General features: G+C 38.8%; 1 protein-coding gene across 6 annotated transcripts in view; it reads left to right on the plus strand.

Annotated features, from left to right (window-relative positions):
* The window catches only part of LOC148366331 (rho guanine nucleotide exchange factor 28-like), a 65,071-nt gene that overhangs the window by 33,675 nt on the left and 15,933 nt on the right, over nt 1–15,463 (plus strand). For 3 of the 6 annotated variants that reach the window (XM_088336778.1, XM_088336779.1, XM_088336781.1), the window contains 10 exons: nt 966–1,087; nt 1,197–1,567; nt 2,377–2,509; nt 3,380–3,491; nt 5,074–5,116; nt 6,502–6,591; nt 8,328–8,451; nt 11,258–11,402; nt 11,613–11,668; nt 13,555–13,612. In XM_088336778.1, coding sequence (XP_088192904.1) covers nt 966–1,087; nt 1,197–1,567; nt 2,377–2,509; nt 3,380–3,491; nt 5,074–5,116; nt 6,502–6,591; nt 8,328–8,451; nt 11,258–11,402; nt 11,613–11,668; nt 13,555–13,612 — 1,254 coding nt within the window. Of the gene's footprint in view, nt 1–965; nt 1,088–1,196; nt 1,568–2,376; nt 2,510–3,379; nt 3,492–3,841; nt 3,923–5,073; nt 5,117–6,501; nt 6,592–8,327; nt 8,452–11,257; nt 11,403–11,612; nt 11,669–13,554; nt 13,613–15,463 lie in introns of all 6 variants that reach the window. The other 3 variants (XM_088336777.1, XM_088336782.1, XM_088336780.1) reach the window with 3 other exon arrangements.

Consider the following 15,463-nt stretch of genomic DNA (forward strand, 5'->3'; position numbering starts at 1 on the left):
CATAGTTTACGTTGTGAATAAAATATTTGAATCATGGCCCCACGTATTTAACAACATCTGACAATATTTGTGCGGCCAGCCCAATAATACCATTAGTAATGATATCAATAACAACAACAACATAATAATAATAATAATAATATGTCTAAATTCACTGTGTAATCAATAAACCTCTAAGGATGTAAATGACTAAGGAAAAGGCATTAGATATTATCTCATCATCACACTATTTTTACTCACAATATCACGTTCTTGAATATAAAGGGCCATATTTAAGATAATTAATTGAAATTGTGTTAAATAATGTTCTCAAATTTTTCTGGGCCACGAGATTAATGTCAGACAGTAAACCGGTCTGTCGCACAGAAAAGATTGCCGACCACTGTTCTAAATGAGTTAGATTTTTTTATAAACAAGTGACTGTGACTGGGATTTGGTTCAAAGTACTTTCACTTTATACGTGCATGTATGAATGAAGTATAATATATGGCTAAAGTAGAACCTTTCATCTTCAAAAACTCTATTAATACCTGTACTACTGCATGAAATTATTCCTAGAACTAGTGTTAGGAAGCTTTGTATGGCAAGTGTGTTCATGTGTTTTAAGAGCCGGGGTGTTTTTTTTCGTTGCTACACGTGCTCACAGTGGCTCCACTGTGTCTCAAATGTTCCCCTCAATGCTACTGTGTGCTCACTGGAAGTTATCTTCTCACCGCCTCTATGCTAAAGCCCGGGTGGGGTGAAGAAACAAACCTACAAATGCCAAGGCAAAAACGTCTCACACACCCGTTCACGTGTGTGTGCAAAGAACCTTTGAGAATAACACACACTCATACAGAGCTTTGGCTCGCTGTGCTGCCCAGGATGTCGATGTCACTTCCTGTGTTTGTGAGGGGGGTTATTTTGCCGGTCTCCGTAGTAACCACATGTAATATTGAAGAAAAAAAACAATCGCTTCCCAACAGAAAAGAGCCAGTCTGTAGGCGAGAGTCAAGCCTCGTCCCCGACTCTGGCCGCTGCTTCCCGGCTGTCAGCCATGATCCACGGGAAAGACAGAGTGTACGCTAACGCCATGGTGGCAGACCAAGTAAGTAGCCCCATGAATGCATATTGACATATGTAATTTTTTGAAGGCAGATATTTACGACCACACTTTTTAATATTTATCAACATTCTTTTGCCTTTTTCTATTCTAGGTGGATAATGATGATCTAAAATACCGTTCTCGCCTGCCCGATGTTGGTGACCCGAGTTGGGAGCTTTTTGCTATGACACCCGGTGAGCCGAAGTCCTGTCCAAAAAATCGGCGCCAACCCACGCCACAAAACTGCGAGAAATCCGTCCATAAACCAGGACCGAGTAAATCCAAGAAGTCGCCGCTCCGTGCCTCTCCTCCATCTCCTCCTTCTCCCTTAGTTTCGCCACCATCTATGCCATCCTCGCCACTCGCTTCCGCCTTTCGTTTGTTCGATGGAGGTCAAAGGCGCCAACCACAGAACAGCCTTATAGTGTCACCTGGTCTACACAGCGGAGGATGCAGCTCACCTGTGGCGACACGTGGACTCAGGTGCGAGACTACCATTGATGATTTTTAAATTCTTGCAGGTAAATAATTGAATACCCTGCACTGCAGTGTTTGCTAAACATTGGAAAACATTTCATAAGTGTTACTTTTTTTGCACTGAACTGGTATTACTCCAACAATGCATGGTGTTAAAAATCAACACTCCTTCAATGTAAAAAAAAAATGCGTTTAAAAACTGCTATAAATGGTTGATTTTATGACTCTAGGGCAGAGGTAGATCGAGATTGAAACAATTCAGCCCGACCCGACCCATGCCTGCTGGTATGAAAGCCTGACCTTGCCCAAGCCAGACCAATTGACTTGATTTGCAGGACCTAGCCCGAAAGAAAACCCGAAATTTCACATTTCATTTTAAGGACTCAGGAGGACCTTACAGGTGATTTAGGAAGACATTAAAGCCTGTCTTTTGAAAGAAATCTAAGCTAAACGAGACTGTATAAACCTTTACATTTTATATATTTCTGTGTCTGCAGAGGTTACATCAACTGACAACTTTCCATCAAGGCAGATTTTTTAAGAGTTGACGGGAACATTTTAAAGCATTTTAGAGATAAATAACAAAAAGGAAGGGTGGGTAGTTTTTAAAAAAAGTGTCGCAAACATAATGATTAATGTTTTAAGGCCGATCTGGGTTGAAATTGGGGTCAGGGTTAGGCTTAAGATCATATCTCTGATCGAAAGCTTTGTTTTAACTTGATGTTCTGACTTTGTACAGTAATGCGCTTTTTTGTGTAATGAATATATATAACATTCGCTTTACAATCACGTTTTTTGTTTTTGCATGTTAATAGTCCAAGTCTTGAGTGTGACAGTGGTGAAGACGACATATTGGGTCACTCCTACCCCTGCCGAGCCTCAAAGCTACAGTCCGGTTCTCCAGACTTTAACAGATCTCAATCAGACACCACTGGAAACCCCGCAAAGGTATTTTACTACAGCTCGTTTGATTTATACAAATATTATTTGGAAGCATCACCTATTGTTGTTTTACTATACAGAGGCTTGTTTTGTGTGATTTTCTAAAGTAATTTGATAAAAATAATTAATAGTTTAATTTAACTACTTTGTTTCACATTCTAAAGATAGTTGTGTCAAAAATCACAAAAATGGAGTCAAAAGACTTTCAGATTAGTGGAATGTTAATTTTTAAATTAACTAATTTGTTGTTGTTTTTTTATTTAAACAAACCAATAAGTTTTGTTTCAAACTACAGTGATTTTTTTTGGCCTGTTGATTTGTAAAGTACAACAATTTTTCTTCTATTGGGTGTGTTTTACAACATAGTCCACAAGCATAACATTAATCAGACCGATCTCACCTTTCGCACTTCGGCTCAAATATAGATCGTCTCGGTCACTGCTAGCAGACGACATCATCGTAGATCGCTCATAATGTCGCGGTTATCTACATTGTCTATCTGCAAGTAAATAGGGGCTGTGTTGGGTTTGTAAGGTTTATCATACACGTAGCTCAATAAGGGGAATTGCAATTAATGATAAGATAATAATCATCTCAGGTTAAAAGGTATAGGTTTTATACAAAAAGACATATGGTATCGAGGTTGTTTCAAATAACATTTGGGAGAAGTTGGTTATGCAAAACAATAACCCACATGGTAGTAGTCCCTTCATGACCGAAAAGGTTTTAGAGTTTGGTTCTGAAACACCAATTTGTGCAAATATCACAAACAGCTCAACACTGTCCAACAAATCGAGTTTTTCAGCATTGTTAAAAAATATTGTGTTCTCAGGCTATGTGCTTGCCGCCCTCTTCTTTTTCCCTGCTTTCATCCAGGACCCAGAAGAAGGCGAGATCCGACTGCGCTCTTATTCCTACTCTTCCCCCAAAGCCAGGCCCTCACGCCCATTGCTTAACAGAGATGCAGCGATAACTGACCTAGCAGAAGGTGGGCGGACTCTGGACTACTTTGTTACTTTTGGGTTATTTGGCTGGATAATTACAAACACAGTGGCTGCATAAATGTCATTAAGACCTGATGCAAAATCCTACGCAATTATTCAAATGACACATTTTTGGAGCCTAAAAAAAGAGAACAAAATAAATCACGTCGAAGGTTTTTTAATCACTATCAGTGAACTGATTCCAATTAAATAAAGTTATAATAAATGACATTTCTCAAATGAACCCTAAAGAAAATCAAGAAGCTCTCGTAGGCTTTTTCTGGCATTTGTTCTCTTTTTTAGTAATTGTGTATAATTTGTAAGACAAAACTATAACTATGTACATTTTGTGTAGATGGTGCATTCAGCAGAGGTGGTCGTTCTCTACTTCAGGCTTTATCTCTATCTAAATCTCTCTCGCGACTCAACCAAGTTAGTAAGTACATCAGAGGGAATCAAAAAAGGCCGTCGAGACTTTCTGTGGTGATTTCGGTGGTTCTGTCAATGGGTGAGATCTGGTGATAATCAACAAGGGTAACTTTATGTTAAGCTACAAGTGTTAAGTGCTAAAAAGACTTAATAAGCACTACTAGGAAACATTAAACCAGGGATGTCAAACCCAGTTTGGCTCTGTGGCTGAATCCAGACTTTTGGTATTATTTTTTATCATTCAGCCCAAATTAGTAACTACAGGTTATAATCACGGATGACAAAGGATATGTTCTGAACACAACACAAGCCTTCACAAACAATAGGGGGAAAAAAAAAATCACGTTTGGCAGTGAATGTGTTAACTGGTTTGTTTGACAGTTGAGTGATCCGGTTTTCACCTAAACCAACTCATCACGCAATACTAACTTAAAATGTTCCTCCTGCGGCTGTGGAAAGCATTTGGTTTGCATTTATTAAAAATAATCATAACGTTTGACAGAAATGGCCTAGAGGCTCTTTTTTGACATGCTCACAAGCCATATGATTGATTTAGCTGCCTTAAATAATGCTTCTTAGTCTTATAAGCGTTATAAATAGCATTACTAAAATTACAAGGTTATAGGTAGCTTATAAGGCTGTTGTAAATCCTTATAACCTTATTATGTTCATTGATTGTTGATAAGACTATAAAAATAATAACTCAACAACTATTTTTTTATTAGTTTAATGTAACTTTTTAAAATTATTTTTTGAGACAACTTATCTTTTTAATTTGCGTTCTTCAAAGATCGCATGTGACTTAATAAAAAAGGCCAATCTGAAATAGTAGCATACTGGGTTTTGATGCCTTGAAGTTTTGGAGGGGGCTGACAAAGGGTTTCCAGGTTGCTGAAAGGTTACTGTTTTACATAATTTGGGGTTTTTCTCTTGGTTTTTCACTTCTATGTTTAACCCTGCCCGTTTATCCTGAACAAAACTGGTTGGTCTTTGTTGCTTGGGTTTGTGGCATTTAAGCTTAGTCACAACTCTGCCAACAGGGTGGAAGTTTCAACCACTGGCTTTGGGTTCACTAGGTTCATTATAACTTCCTCTCTTTGAATGACATATTTATTTCTCCCTCACTCATTTTCCCGTCTCTGACACTCTCCATTGCAGAGCAGAGTGTGCTGAACCTGACGGAGACTTCTAAAGAAAAGAGGTAACCGCATTGGCTCTCCGCATGAGCTGAGACAAGATCCACTCGACTGCTTACACAAATGTCAAAACAGACTTCCGCCCTTTTTAGGCATCACTGTTGGCCTGCAGTAAGAGATTAGCTACGATGGGCTTTGACTGTGTGTATAACCTCAGTGTTCAACCTGTGTTTTGGGTCTGACGGGGCAGGATGTGACCCACTTCCTGTTTCAAGGCCGGGGCCAGTATACGCTCTGATTGCAACCTTAAAATAACCTCAATGTAAACAGAACATCCCCGTGGTGACCCGTTAGCATTTTAACATTTTATGGAGAATATGGATGACTGTGCTACATTAACATATGCTTTACCATTCATTCACTCATTTTTTATTTTTTTACCCAATTGTCATTCATCTATCATTTGTGTCTCGCAGGCTCGTTAGTCTATAATAGCCTGCCTAATGCATTTTCCCTGTAATAACGATGCATTGCTAAATGAGGAAACATTTTAGATAATCGTATTACATTAGCGAGTTCATAATTCACGCTATCATATAAATCAGTGGTGACTTTTTTCGTCGAAGACTGCTTAACAGTCATTACAAATAAGGCAAGGGCAACTTTGACGTTCGTTTTACTTCAATAAAACATGCTTTGATTATTTCAGGGTCCAATTTATTGTTAATGTTGCATTTTTTTGCATATCTGATTTTTATTTAAAATTTGACCCAAATGGCAAGAAAATGTACATCTTTTAAATTTAATTTTTATAAGTTTAAGACATTTTAAAATAATATCCATTTCATATTAAAAAAATAACAAAAATGACTTATCTAGAAAATCCTTTTTTCCCATTCTACAAAAATGATTCTAATCCGACATTTCTAAAAATGAGAAAAATAACCTACAATCTGCTGGAAGTGATGATTTTTAGATTGTTTTTTAAAGAAAAAAGTAATGAAAATATGTACATATAACCAAATAATAATTCTTAAAATCAGTTTAAAATTTTGAAAGTAGAACTTGTTTTTCTAGTCAAATCTAGTATTTTATTTTACCTTGGTCAAAAATATCTCCTGAAATTAAGAAAATAATGTAGGATTAGCTAAATAACAGACTTTTGCTTCTTTATGCTCAGTGTAGTATTGCAGTTTATTTTCATACATGTGCTGAGTACCTTTAGGGAATGGCTATTGAGTCGCAACTTTGCACACCTTTGTTTAAAAAGCAGTTCATTCGGAGGAAGCGAGGCATCATTATTTTTTTCCCTTCACATTAGTATACAATCTGAACAAAAGCTTACTAAAACATTTAACAAATGGGAATATTATTAAAATCCAGTTAACAATATAGTCCCAGTTGCAAAAAACAACCAGCATGTTATAGTTGTGCTATATCCATCATGCAGGGTTTTGGGTTTCCGTAAGCGGGCCCAGTCAGCAGAGGAAGAGAGCAACGCATCACTGCAACACCTCACCCTCACAGAGTTTCTTAAAGAGTATGTGTTTCTCCAAAGCGGCCTTACAGCTATGCATGTGCGGATTTTAACACGCATTCATGTTACCTTCAACTTCATTAACAACATCCATCCTGCACACAGACACCTTAAAAACGATACTGCGTGTCATTGGGTTGATATCACGTTGCATGTCATTTTCTTCTTCATGCTCTGCCGTGAATGCCTGTTTGGTTTTGAATGGACGTAGCTTAAAATTGCTTCCCATACTGTAGGTGAGTTGAAACGTTATTAATTGTACCTCCCTAAGGTCAAGCTATAAAAAGCATCCACTAGAGTCCATAGTGACACCCAAGCATGCCAAGCATGTTATCAAGAGTAATAGTCTGCAGAGAACTGCACTGGAAGATTGTCTGGAAATTCTTTCATCTCAGCATGATGCTAGAATCTTCTTAGGTTATTAAAGTAGGAGTCAACCCAAAGGACTTCCTCACAATATTATATTACTCAGTCACACGTAATTTTGTGTTTGTAGAATATTGGGAAAGTTGCAGTATTTACCCTTTTTCATCAATAAATTAGGAGTGCCGTTTTCAGACCTGATGCCAGATGAAGTTGTTCCTCCAGCTGCTCAGACTTCTGGCAAGGAGAACATTTGTAAAAAATAAAAAGTTGTAGAACTTTCCCTTGCTCCCGTTGAGTACCATATTTTCTGCACTATAAGGCACACCCCCAAAAAAACTTATTTTGTTGTTTATTCTTTATAAATTAGGTGAAACGGACTATTAGGCGCATGAAACTGGCACTACAGTTAGAGCTACCGTGTAACCATTGGGCTCTTTGTACGCTTACGGCATATAATAGTGCGATGATTTATTAGTCGATAAGTATCGCAAAATATTGTTTACAACGGGAAGCGTACCCGAATCATGGTGGTGAGGATACGGACACTTTACCACTAAACCATGGTACAGATGACCTATGAAAAGGCACAGTAGCTTATCTCATTATAAGACCTTTATTTACTCACGGTGCCAGAAACACTGTTTTACATAGTGCATTCCGATGGGTTTAACATCTCTACACTCTACCTGTGCATCAATAACGTTGTGGTTTGATACATATAGATACGTAAAAGTGCTTGTATAGTGTTTTGTTGAAAGACTATTTTTTTGTTTCCATTCTCCAACATTCGTTGGTAAAGAAGTGATCAATAATTGCTCAAATACATAAGTACACTGTAAAGTCTTGTGTATTTACGCACACCTATAATTGCTTTGCATTTCCAATCTTATAAACCATGAGGCGCACCAGGTTAAAAGGGAATTTAAAATTCCTGGCCAAAAAAAGTTAGATGCGCCTTACAGTCTGGTAAATACACTAGATATTTTTGAAATGTTAGGTGTTATGGTACTAAAATAAATGTCAGTAAAAAATGAACCAATCATGGGCTACTTCCGAAAGCATGTACCCATAATTGGTTTTAAGCTGATCCACTTTGACGTAATCCTCACTTGTCGCCAACAATCATAATGAGAGCCCAAAAAGGTGTATAAAACATGTGCTTCTTAACTTGTATTCTACAAACACAGTATTCATCAAGAGTTTGTGTCCATACAACATGATGCTGTTAGAAAATCCTTTGAATTGATTTCTGCTTTAGATCTGTTGTAGTAGAAGTTTCAAAATTACTAATATGAAGAATTTTGCATCTTGGCTTTGAAAGATGCCATGCGTGTGATAACTGTCGGCTAACTGCAATGTTTACACTGGGACAGGATTGAGGATGAGGAGTGGGACAAATACATAATTCCCTCCAAGGTCGAATCCGAGAAGTACAAAGTGAGCCGGACTTTCAGCTTCCTCAAGAACAGGATGTCGAGCACTCGCAACAAAACAAAGGTACATCTTTTCCTCTCATCCCGGATAAAGGTTTTAACACTGCATTTATTAGCGTGTCCATGTATAGCGCTTCACGGCCAAAGTGGAGCTGTAAAAGGTTTACCATCCCACAGACAAGCCGGGTCAGAATTCCTGTGCCGGGGGAGCCGTTGTCTGTACAGGGTGCCTTTATTTGGTGAAGGAGAAAATTCCCTCTGCTCAAGTCTTAGCTACGGGATACTGAAAAAATATCCTCTTACATAATGCCTGACCTCTTCCTAAGGAACCAAAACACATTCCTTGGTATACGCTGCAAAATTTTCAACTTCACCCCATTAGTAGAACATTTTTTTTAAGTATAACTTCTCCTATCTTTAAGCTATTGTATCCTTTTTTTCTAATAAAATAGAATAGATCATTCTTGATTAATCGTTTGTATTCATCCATCCATCCATCAATTATCTGCACCGCTTATCCTCACTAGGGTCGCGGGAGTGTTGGAGCCCATCCCAGCCGTCTTTGGGCAGTGGGCTGACCCATGACCTCAGGACTGTGCCGCAGACGCGCTAACCCCCGTGCTACCGTGCATTTGTATTCATATTTTATTTCCTTTACAGTACACATTTTGAAATTTGACAATCTTCAAATTTAAAGCATAACAATTACAAGAAAAGCAAACTTTTCTGCCAATGGAATATATATTATGTTTATTTATTTATTTATTCTTATTTTTTATTTTTATTCTATATTTTTTGCACTTTACTCTCAATCATCACAGCATGTTTGGGCACATAATTAGGAATTCAAACACTACAAGATTTTGATTTTTTTGAGGAAAATGTGCTCATTTTAAGAATTTATTTTCATATTTAGTGCCCCCCAGTGGTCCAAAAACTTTCATTCAGTAAAAATAAATTTATTGATTTGAATACCATGGTCGAGAAATTTGTATTTCTTTTACATAGTGGAATCTCTACTTAAGGTTGTCACCATGTTTGTCTGGATTTCTTGCTGCTATGCTGTGCTCTGTGGCACTGGTTTTCATTCGTATTAGACAATACTGTGCCCTCTAGTGGTCAAATATTACACACTGAGGCTTTAAGCAATATTGTCTTGCACATCTTCACTGTCCTGTGAAAAACTCTTTCAATTGTTCTTTAATGTAAGTTCTTTAATGACATTTTTTCTAAATCTGTCAATATTAAATGTATAATTGCTTTCATGTAAAAAACACAAATATGTACTGTATTTTTAAGACCATAGGGCGCACCTTGTTAAAAGGCGCAGCTTCCATAGGTGGTTCGATTTCTGTATTTAACGCTACACAGGGCACACCGCACGATAGGGTGTGAATACCCTCTGTTGAGGCCGTGTTGCAACAACACAGACAAGCATACGAGTGTGCGTATTTTAAAATACAACAGAAGCAAAACAGATTTTCTGTGGTTTATTTAAGTATTGTTTACAAAGCAAAACACATTTTCAAAATAGAGCTGGTGCAAAACAGTTTAGCGGTAATCTACCAAACAAAACCGTCAAAATCTTTGTCCTCTGTTGCTTGACCAGAACAGCTTTGCTAAATCTTCATTAAAAACGCCCCGTGCGGCTCCTCGGAAATGATACCAGCATTTGCGAAAGCTCGAACAACGGTCCTTGTAGACACAAGCGTTGGCAATCCATTCTTTTCCTTATAAGCTGCTGGAAATTTCTGCGCCACCGTAGTCGTCGTCTAGATGGAAAAATGACACTATTTCATGAAACGAAACCACCAAGATGATACCATTTACTTTCAAGTAGCTAGATATGCTACGACGTAAGAATCCATGAGTAACTCCACAAACAATCGACGCATTGCATGTGACGTCACGTGTCCTCTTCTGAAAAAGCTGGGACACTTGTCACGTTCACATGTAAGTAAGATGCATGTAAGTCACAGGAGATCGCATACAAGTCGCATTTAGTTGGAAATGTCCCCCAAAATCATTGGATTTCACCCAAAAATGTTGTAAGTAAATGACCCGAGCACAGTTTGAACCTGTGACCTCCCAGCTTTGGGGCGGGTGCCTCACTCTAAGGCCACTGAGCTGGTCTATGTCAGCTGCTTTACATCACACACAGGGCGCACCACACGATAGGGCGAGCCACACAATTTGAAAAAAAGCTGAGACTTATGTGGGCCTTATTATTGTGAAAAAAAACGGTACTATACAGTTTCGTGAGGATAATACTGTGTTTTCATATCTCTGGAAAAAAAAATCTTGGGATACGTTTTTTTCATTCATGACAGTGACGGTTTGGTAGTCAATTAAGCCCTAAAATTTGGCTAATATTAGAAAAAAGTACTCAAAACGAGCAAAATGATCTGCTATCTGCTTGGTAAAATAATTTTGATTATGTGACGTATAAATCTTCTTATTTTACTTGAAAAACAATTAAAATTATCATAAACTTAAATACTCACACTAAAAATCAGCATACATTTCTTCCAATGGGGTAAGATTTTATTTTTGCAGTGCACGACCAGCCGAGCAAGCAAACATGAACCCGGACTCTTCCTTGTAAAGGCCTGATAGGAAAATAAACAGTCCTTGCTCAAACACACACGTTCACACATACACATAGGATTCCCCACTAATGCCCCCCGAGGATAAAATGCTGTAACAGCAGAACTCGTGGACCAGAACAGCGTTAACAGAGAGGCTCATTCAAAGCGCTTTATCACAACTAACGGCACTTCAACAGGTGTACCACAGCAGGAAGCTGTCCACTTTGGAGCGAGTGTCCGTTCCACGGATAAATGCACAATATTTACGAGCATTCTTTTTAGGTCAAAGGGAAAGAGGTGAAAGACGGGAAAGACAAGAGCGGAGGCACCAATGGACACCAGTTTGTGCCAGCGTCTCCATCTGGCCTGACTGTCTGTGTGACCTGTGAGAAGTCTGCTTCTGGGAAGGAGTGGCTCCAGTGCTCCAGTAAGGATTCTGCTCTGGCTCTACTGTCAGGTTTTGTGTAAATAGCCTCGCACGTGCCGGCTCTGTGTTTTGGTTCGCAGAAGTGATGAAGTCGGCTTTCTTCCCCGCAGCAAAGTCAACACGGATGGGCCGTTTTGATGGCCATCTGGAAACTGCTTGTTTTGTTTAGTATGGGTTCAAATGATTACATTTGTCTGTTTTTGTCTGCAGACTGTTTCTTGAACGTCCACAAGAACTGTAGAGAGTCCGTTGCACAATGCGGAAAGGTAACCATCAGTCTTTTACAAAATAACAAAATAATGAGGTTATCCAAATGCACAGAACGTGCAGTTGTGGTCAAAAATGTTTGTTCAACCAACCTCTGCTTCTGTCAAATTTAATTGCTTCTTAGTTTTTGTGACAAACTGGTCTTAGGAAGCAGTATGCACCATATCCGTGGTTCATATCCTTTGTATTAGTGACATAGCCCTTTTACACTCAGGTACCAATAAAATCATTTTATGTTGAAAAATAATTTAATTTGAATACACCATTTTCCGTACTATAAAGTGCACTGGATTATAAAGCGCATTTTCAGATTCTTGGCAATTTTATGTTTTTTGAAGTGCACTTTAGAGTGTGGAAATATGTAAAGTTTTAGAAATACACACCATTTTCCCACTTTTCTCCCCTTTACTCTATAGCAACAATTAAATGTGTAAGACTTGAGACATTTTCTTGCACACATTTTGAAATTACGGCATTTTCCAGACTGGATCTTAAGCGTGCCCTATAGGGCGGAAAATACGGTAATTCAAATTTGGAGCTTTTTTTTTCAACTATTTGCCAATTAAAAAAACATATATCAAATAATTATATTAACAATTTCTTTACATTTATTTAGATATTTGGAAATAAATTGTAGTATTATGAGTAATATAATCATTTTGATAATTTTAAACGTGTTTTTATTTTTAGTAAAACAATAAAATAATTACATTTTTGCATTTTCCATACAAAATTAGGTTTTGTTTTGATTTTGTTTTTTCATCATCATTGCAAGTACATAATAGGGGATGTTGTAATAATCTACATACAAATACAAAATACATTATTTTCCTCAAATAATAAAACTATTTAATAATTACCTTGTGGTTATTTTAATCTGACTACGGCGGCTAGGTGGTTAGCATGCAGCCCCATGTTACAGAGGTTCAGGGTTCAATTCCAGAAATCGTAGCCTTTCTGTGTGGAGTTTGTATTTTCTACCCGTGCGTGCCTCCAGGCACTCCGGTTTCCTCCCACGTTCCAAAAACATGCATGTCAGGTTAATTGGCCGGTCCAAATTGTCCCTGGGTGTGAATGAGCAGGAAAGTTGTCCGTCTCTGTGTGCCCTGCGACTGGCTGGCAACCAGTTTAGGGTTTACTCTGCCCACTGCCCAAAGATAGCTGGGATGGGCTCCAGCACTCCCGTGACCCTAGTGAAGATACGTATAAGCGGCGCAGAAAATGGATGGATGGATAATATGAAAACATTTTCTATTAAGTTTTATGTCAACTCAAAACTAAACCTACATACCCCCATTTGAGAACCACTGCACTATGACAATGTAATATACATCATGGGTAAAAGTATTAAAGTGATTTGCAAGGAGAACAGGGAGAGAATCCTTTGGATAAGAGGATTCAATCCCTGTTGTGTGGTCCTCCCCTCAGCTGCCCCTTTTTATAAAATCTTTAAGGCAGATCTGCTCCAAGGGGTGTGGAGATCAAAATACTGCAACAGAATTGGCCAATAGCAACAATTATGTAATAGTCAAAACAACCAACAACAGAGCGCACTCATAGTCAAAATAAGGAACTTGTATCATAGGAAATCTCATTTGCAGGTGTCAAGTGTTAAAAACAGAGTAAACGTATCACCTGTCTATGCACGCACGCAATGAGGTAGTTAAAAAGTCGGTAAGAAAAAGTTTAAACAATTGGTGACCCAAATAATTCCTAGAATGATGTAATGTTCTGAAAGTTGACAAATAACGACAGTGGCAGTGTACACTCTAGGTTGCGTAATCTGTTTTCGCCAAACTGCAATGTTTAACTTTTTGTCTTTTTCAAGCAGTACAACTTTGTTGTTTGGTAATGTGCTAAGTTAATTGAACATTTTGCCCGCCAGAAGCTGCAGGAGAAGAATGCTTTGTTGATGAAGAGCAAGACATTGTCCCTCCCGCTAAGTGAGTCAAGAATGTTATGTACTCCTGAGCAGCATAATCTTTGCTGTAAATGTTTTTTTTTTTAATTCCTCGTTTTCATGTTTTTGTTAGCAAATAATTTACTGACTCAACCATATGACTCCGTCTAGTTACATTTTAACTTGCCTTAGTGGGGGATCTATCCTGGATTTCATGTATGCATGTTTAGTATATCCACAGAGGTTGAGTGAAGACAAACACTGTTAACACTTTAAAACACTGTTGAAAAGACCTTTTCGATTAAAAAAACTACGGGGGACTTATTTATGGGGATATAGTGCTGACTGTTTTTGATCATGCGATTGGCTGGCAACAAGTTTAGGGTGTTCCATGCCCACTGCCCGAAAAAAGCTGGGAGGGGCTCCAGCACCCTTTCGACCCTAGTGAGGAGAAGCAGTGCAGCTAATGGATGGCTGTATTTGATCACATTAGTTTTTCTTATGATGGGGAGTTGCGGGATTGAGGCTTCAAATTAGGTCCCATGACGCATTCTGGGCTTGAGAAGAGTCATCTCAGCCCATACAATCTGAAATATCAGTGTCCTTGATCGCATCAAGTCAAGTCAAGTCAAGTCAAGTCATTTTTATTTGTATAGCCCTTAATCACAATTAGTCTCTAAGGGCTTCACAAGTTATTACATATAAGATTAGGTTACTCGTATGCTATAGAGTAGAAGTGATTTTTAAGCCTAGATTTAAACATTTCCACCGAGGTTGCAGATAGGATCTCAGGGGGAAGAGCATTCCACAACACCGGTGCCCGGATGGAGAACGCTCTCGAACCAGCGGAACACTTCTTGGCTCTTGGGATCACCAGGAGACCGGCGCTCTCGGAACGAAGGCTTCGGGCCGGGACATAGGGGGAGATCAGATCTGAAAGATATGAGGGGGAGAGTCCATGTATGATTTTGTATAGTAGTAGGAGAACCTTAAAATCGCATCTTAGGCTAACAGGGAGCCAATGCAGGTTAGCCAAAATTGGGGTGATGTGATCGTACTTTTTTGTCCTTGTTAAAAGCCTCGCTGCAGCATTTTGTACCAGCTGAAGACTCTTGAGTCTGGTCATCGGAAGACCGGAAAGTAGTGCATTACAGTAGTCGAGACGGGAGGTAACAAACGCATGAATTATGATTTCCGCATCCGACTGAGAAAGTATAGGACGAATTTTAGCAATGTTACGGAGATGGAAGAAAGCGGTTCTAGTAATTTTCTTCACATGTGTTTGAAAGGACAGATCAGGGTCGAAAATGACACCTAAATTTTTAAGTGAGTCACTCTGTGTGATGTGGCAATTGTCCAAGTTCACTGCGGTTTTAGAGAATAAGTCACGGGACTTAGAAGGACCAATAACTAACAATTCAGTCTTTTCAGGGTTAAGACGCAGGAAATTGAGTGACATCCACTCTTTTATCTCAGTGAGGCAGGCCTCCAAAGTTCCACAGTTTAGTGTGGCAGATTCCTCCATCGGGAGATAGAGTTGAGTGTCATCTGCGTAGCAATGGAAACTGATATTATACTTACGAATAATATCACCTAGTGGAAGCATATAAATGCTGAAGAGAAGGGGGCCAAGCACTGAACCCTGCGGAACACCACAAGTAACACTAAATGGCTCAGATGTCAATTCGCCATATTTAACGCAGTGTGTCCTATCTGAGAGGTAGGATCTGAACCATAATAGGACGCTTCCTGATAGACCAATCCATTTTTCCAACCGTTCTAGCAAGATAATATGGTCCACTGTGTCAAATGCAGCACTAAGGTCCAGCAGCAGCAAAAGTGATGATGTGCCCGAGTCCATTGCCCGTAGGAGATCATTGGTTACCTTAATCAG

This window comes from Urocampus carinirostris, chromosome 5 (assembly GCF_059441175.1).
Source record: "Urocampus carinirostris isolate Australia breed hairy pipefish chromosome 5, RoL_Ucar_1.0, whole genome shotgun sequence".
In the NCBI taxonomy this organism is placed as follows: Eukaryota; Metazoa; Chordata; class Actinopteri; order Syngnathiformes; family Syngnathidae; genus Urocampus; species Urocampus carinirostris.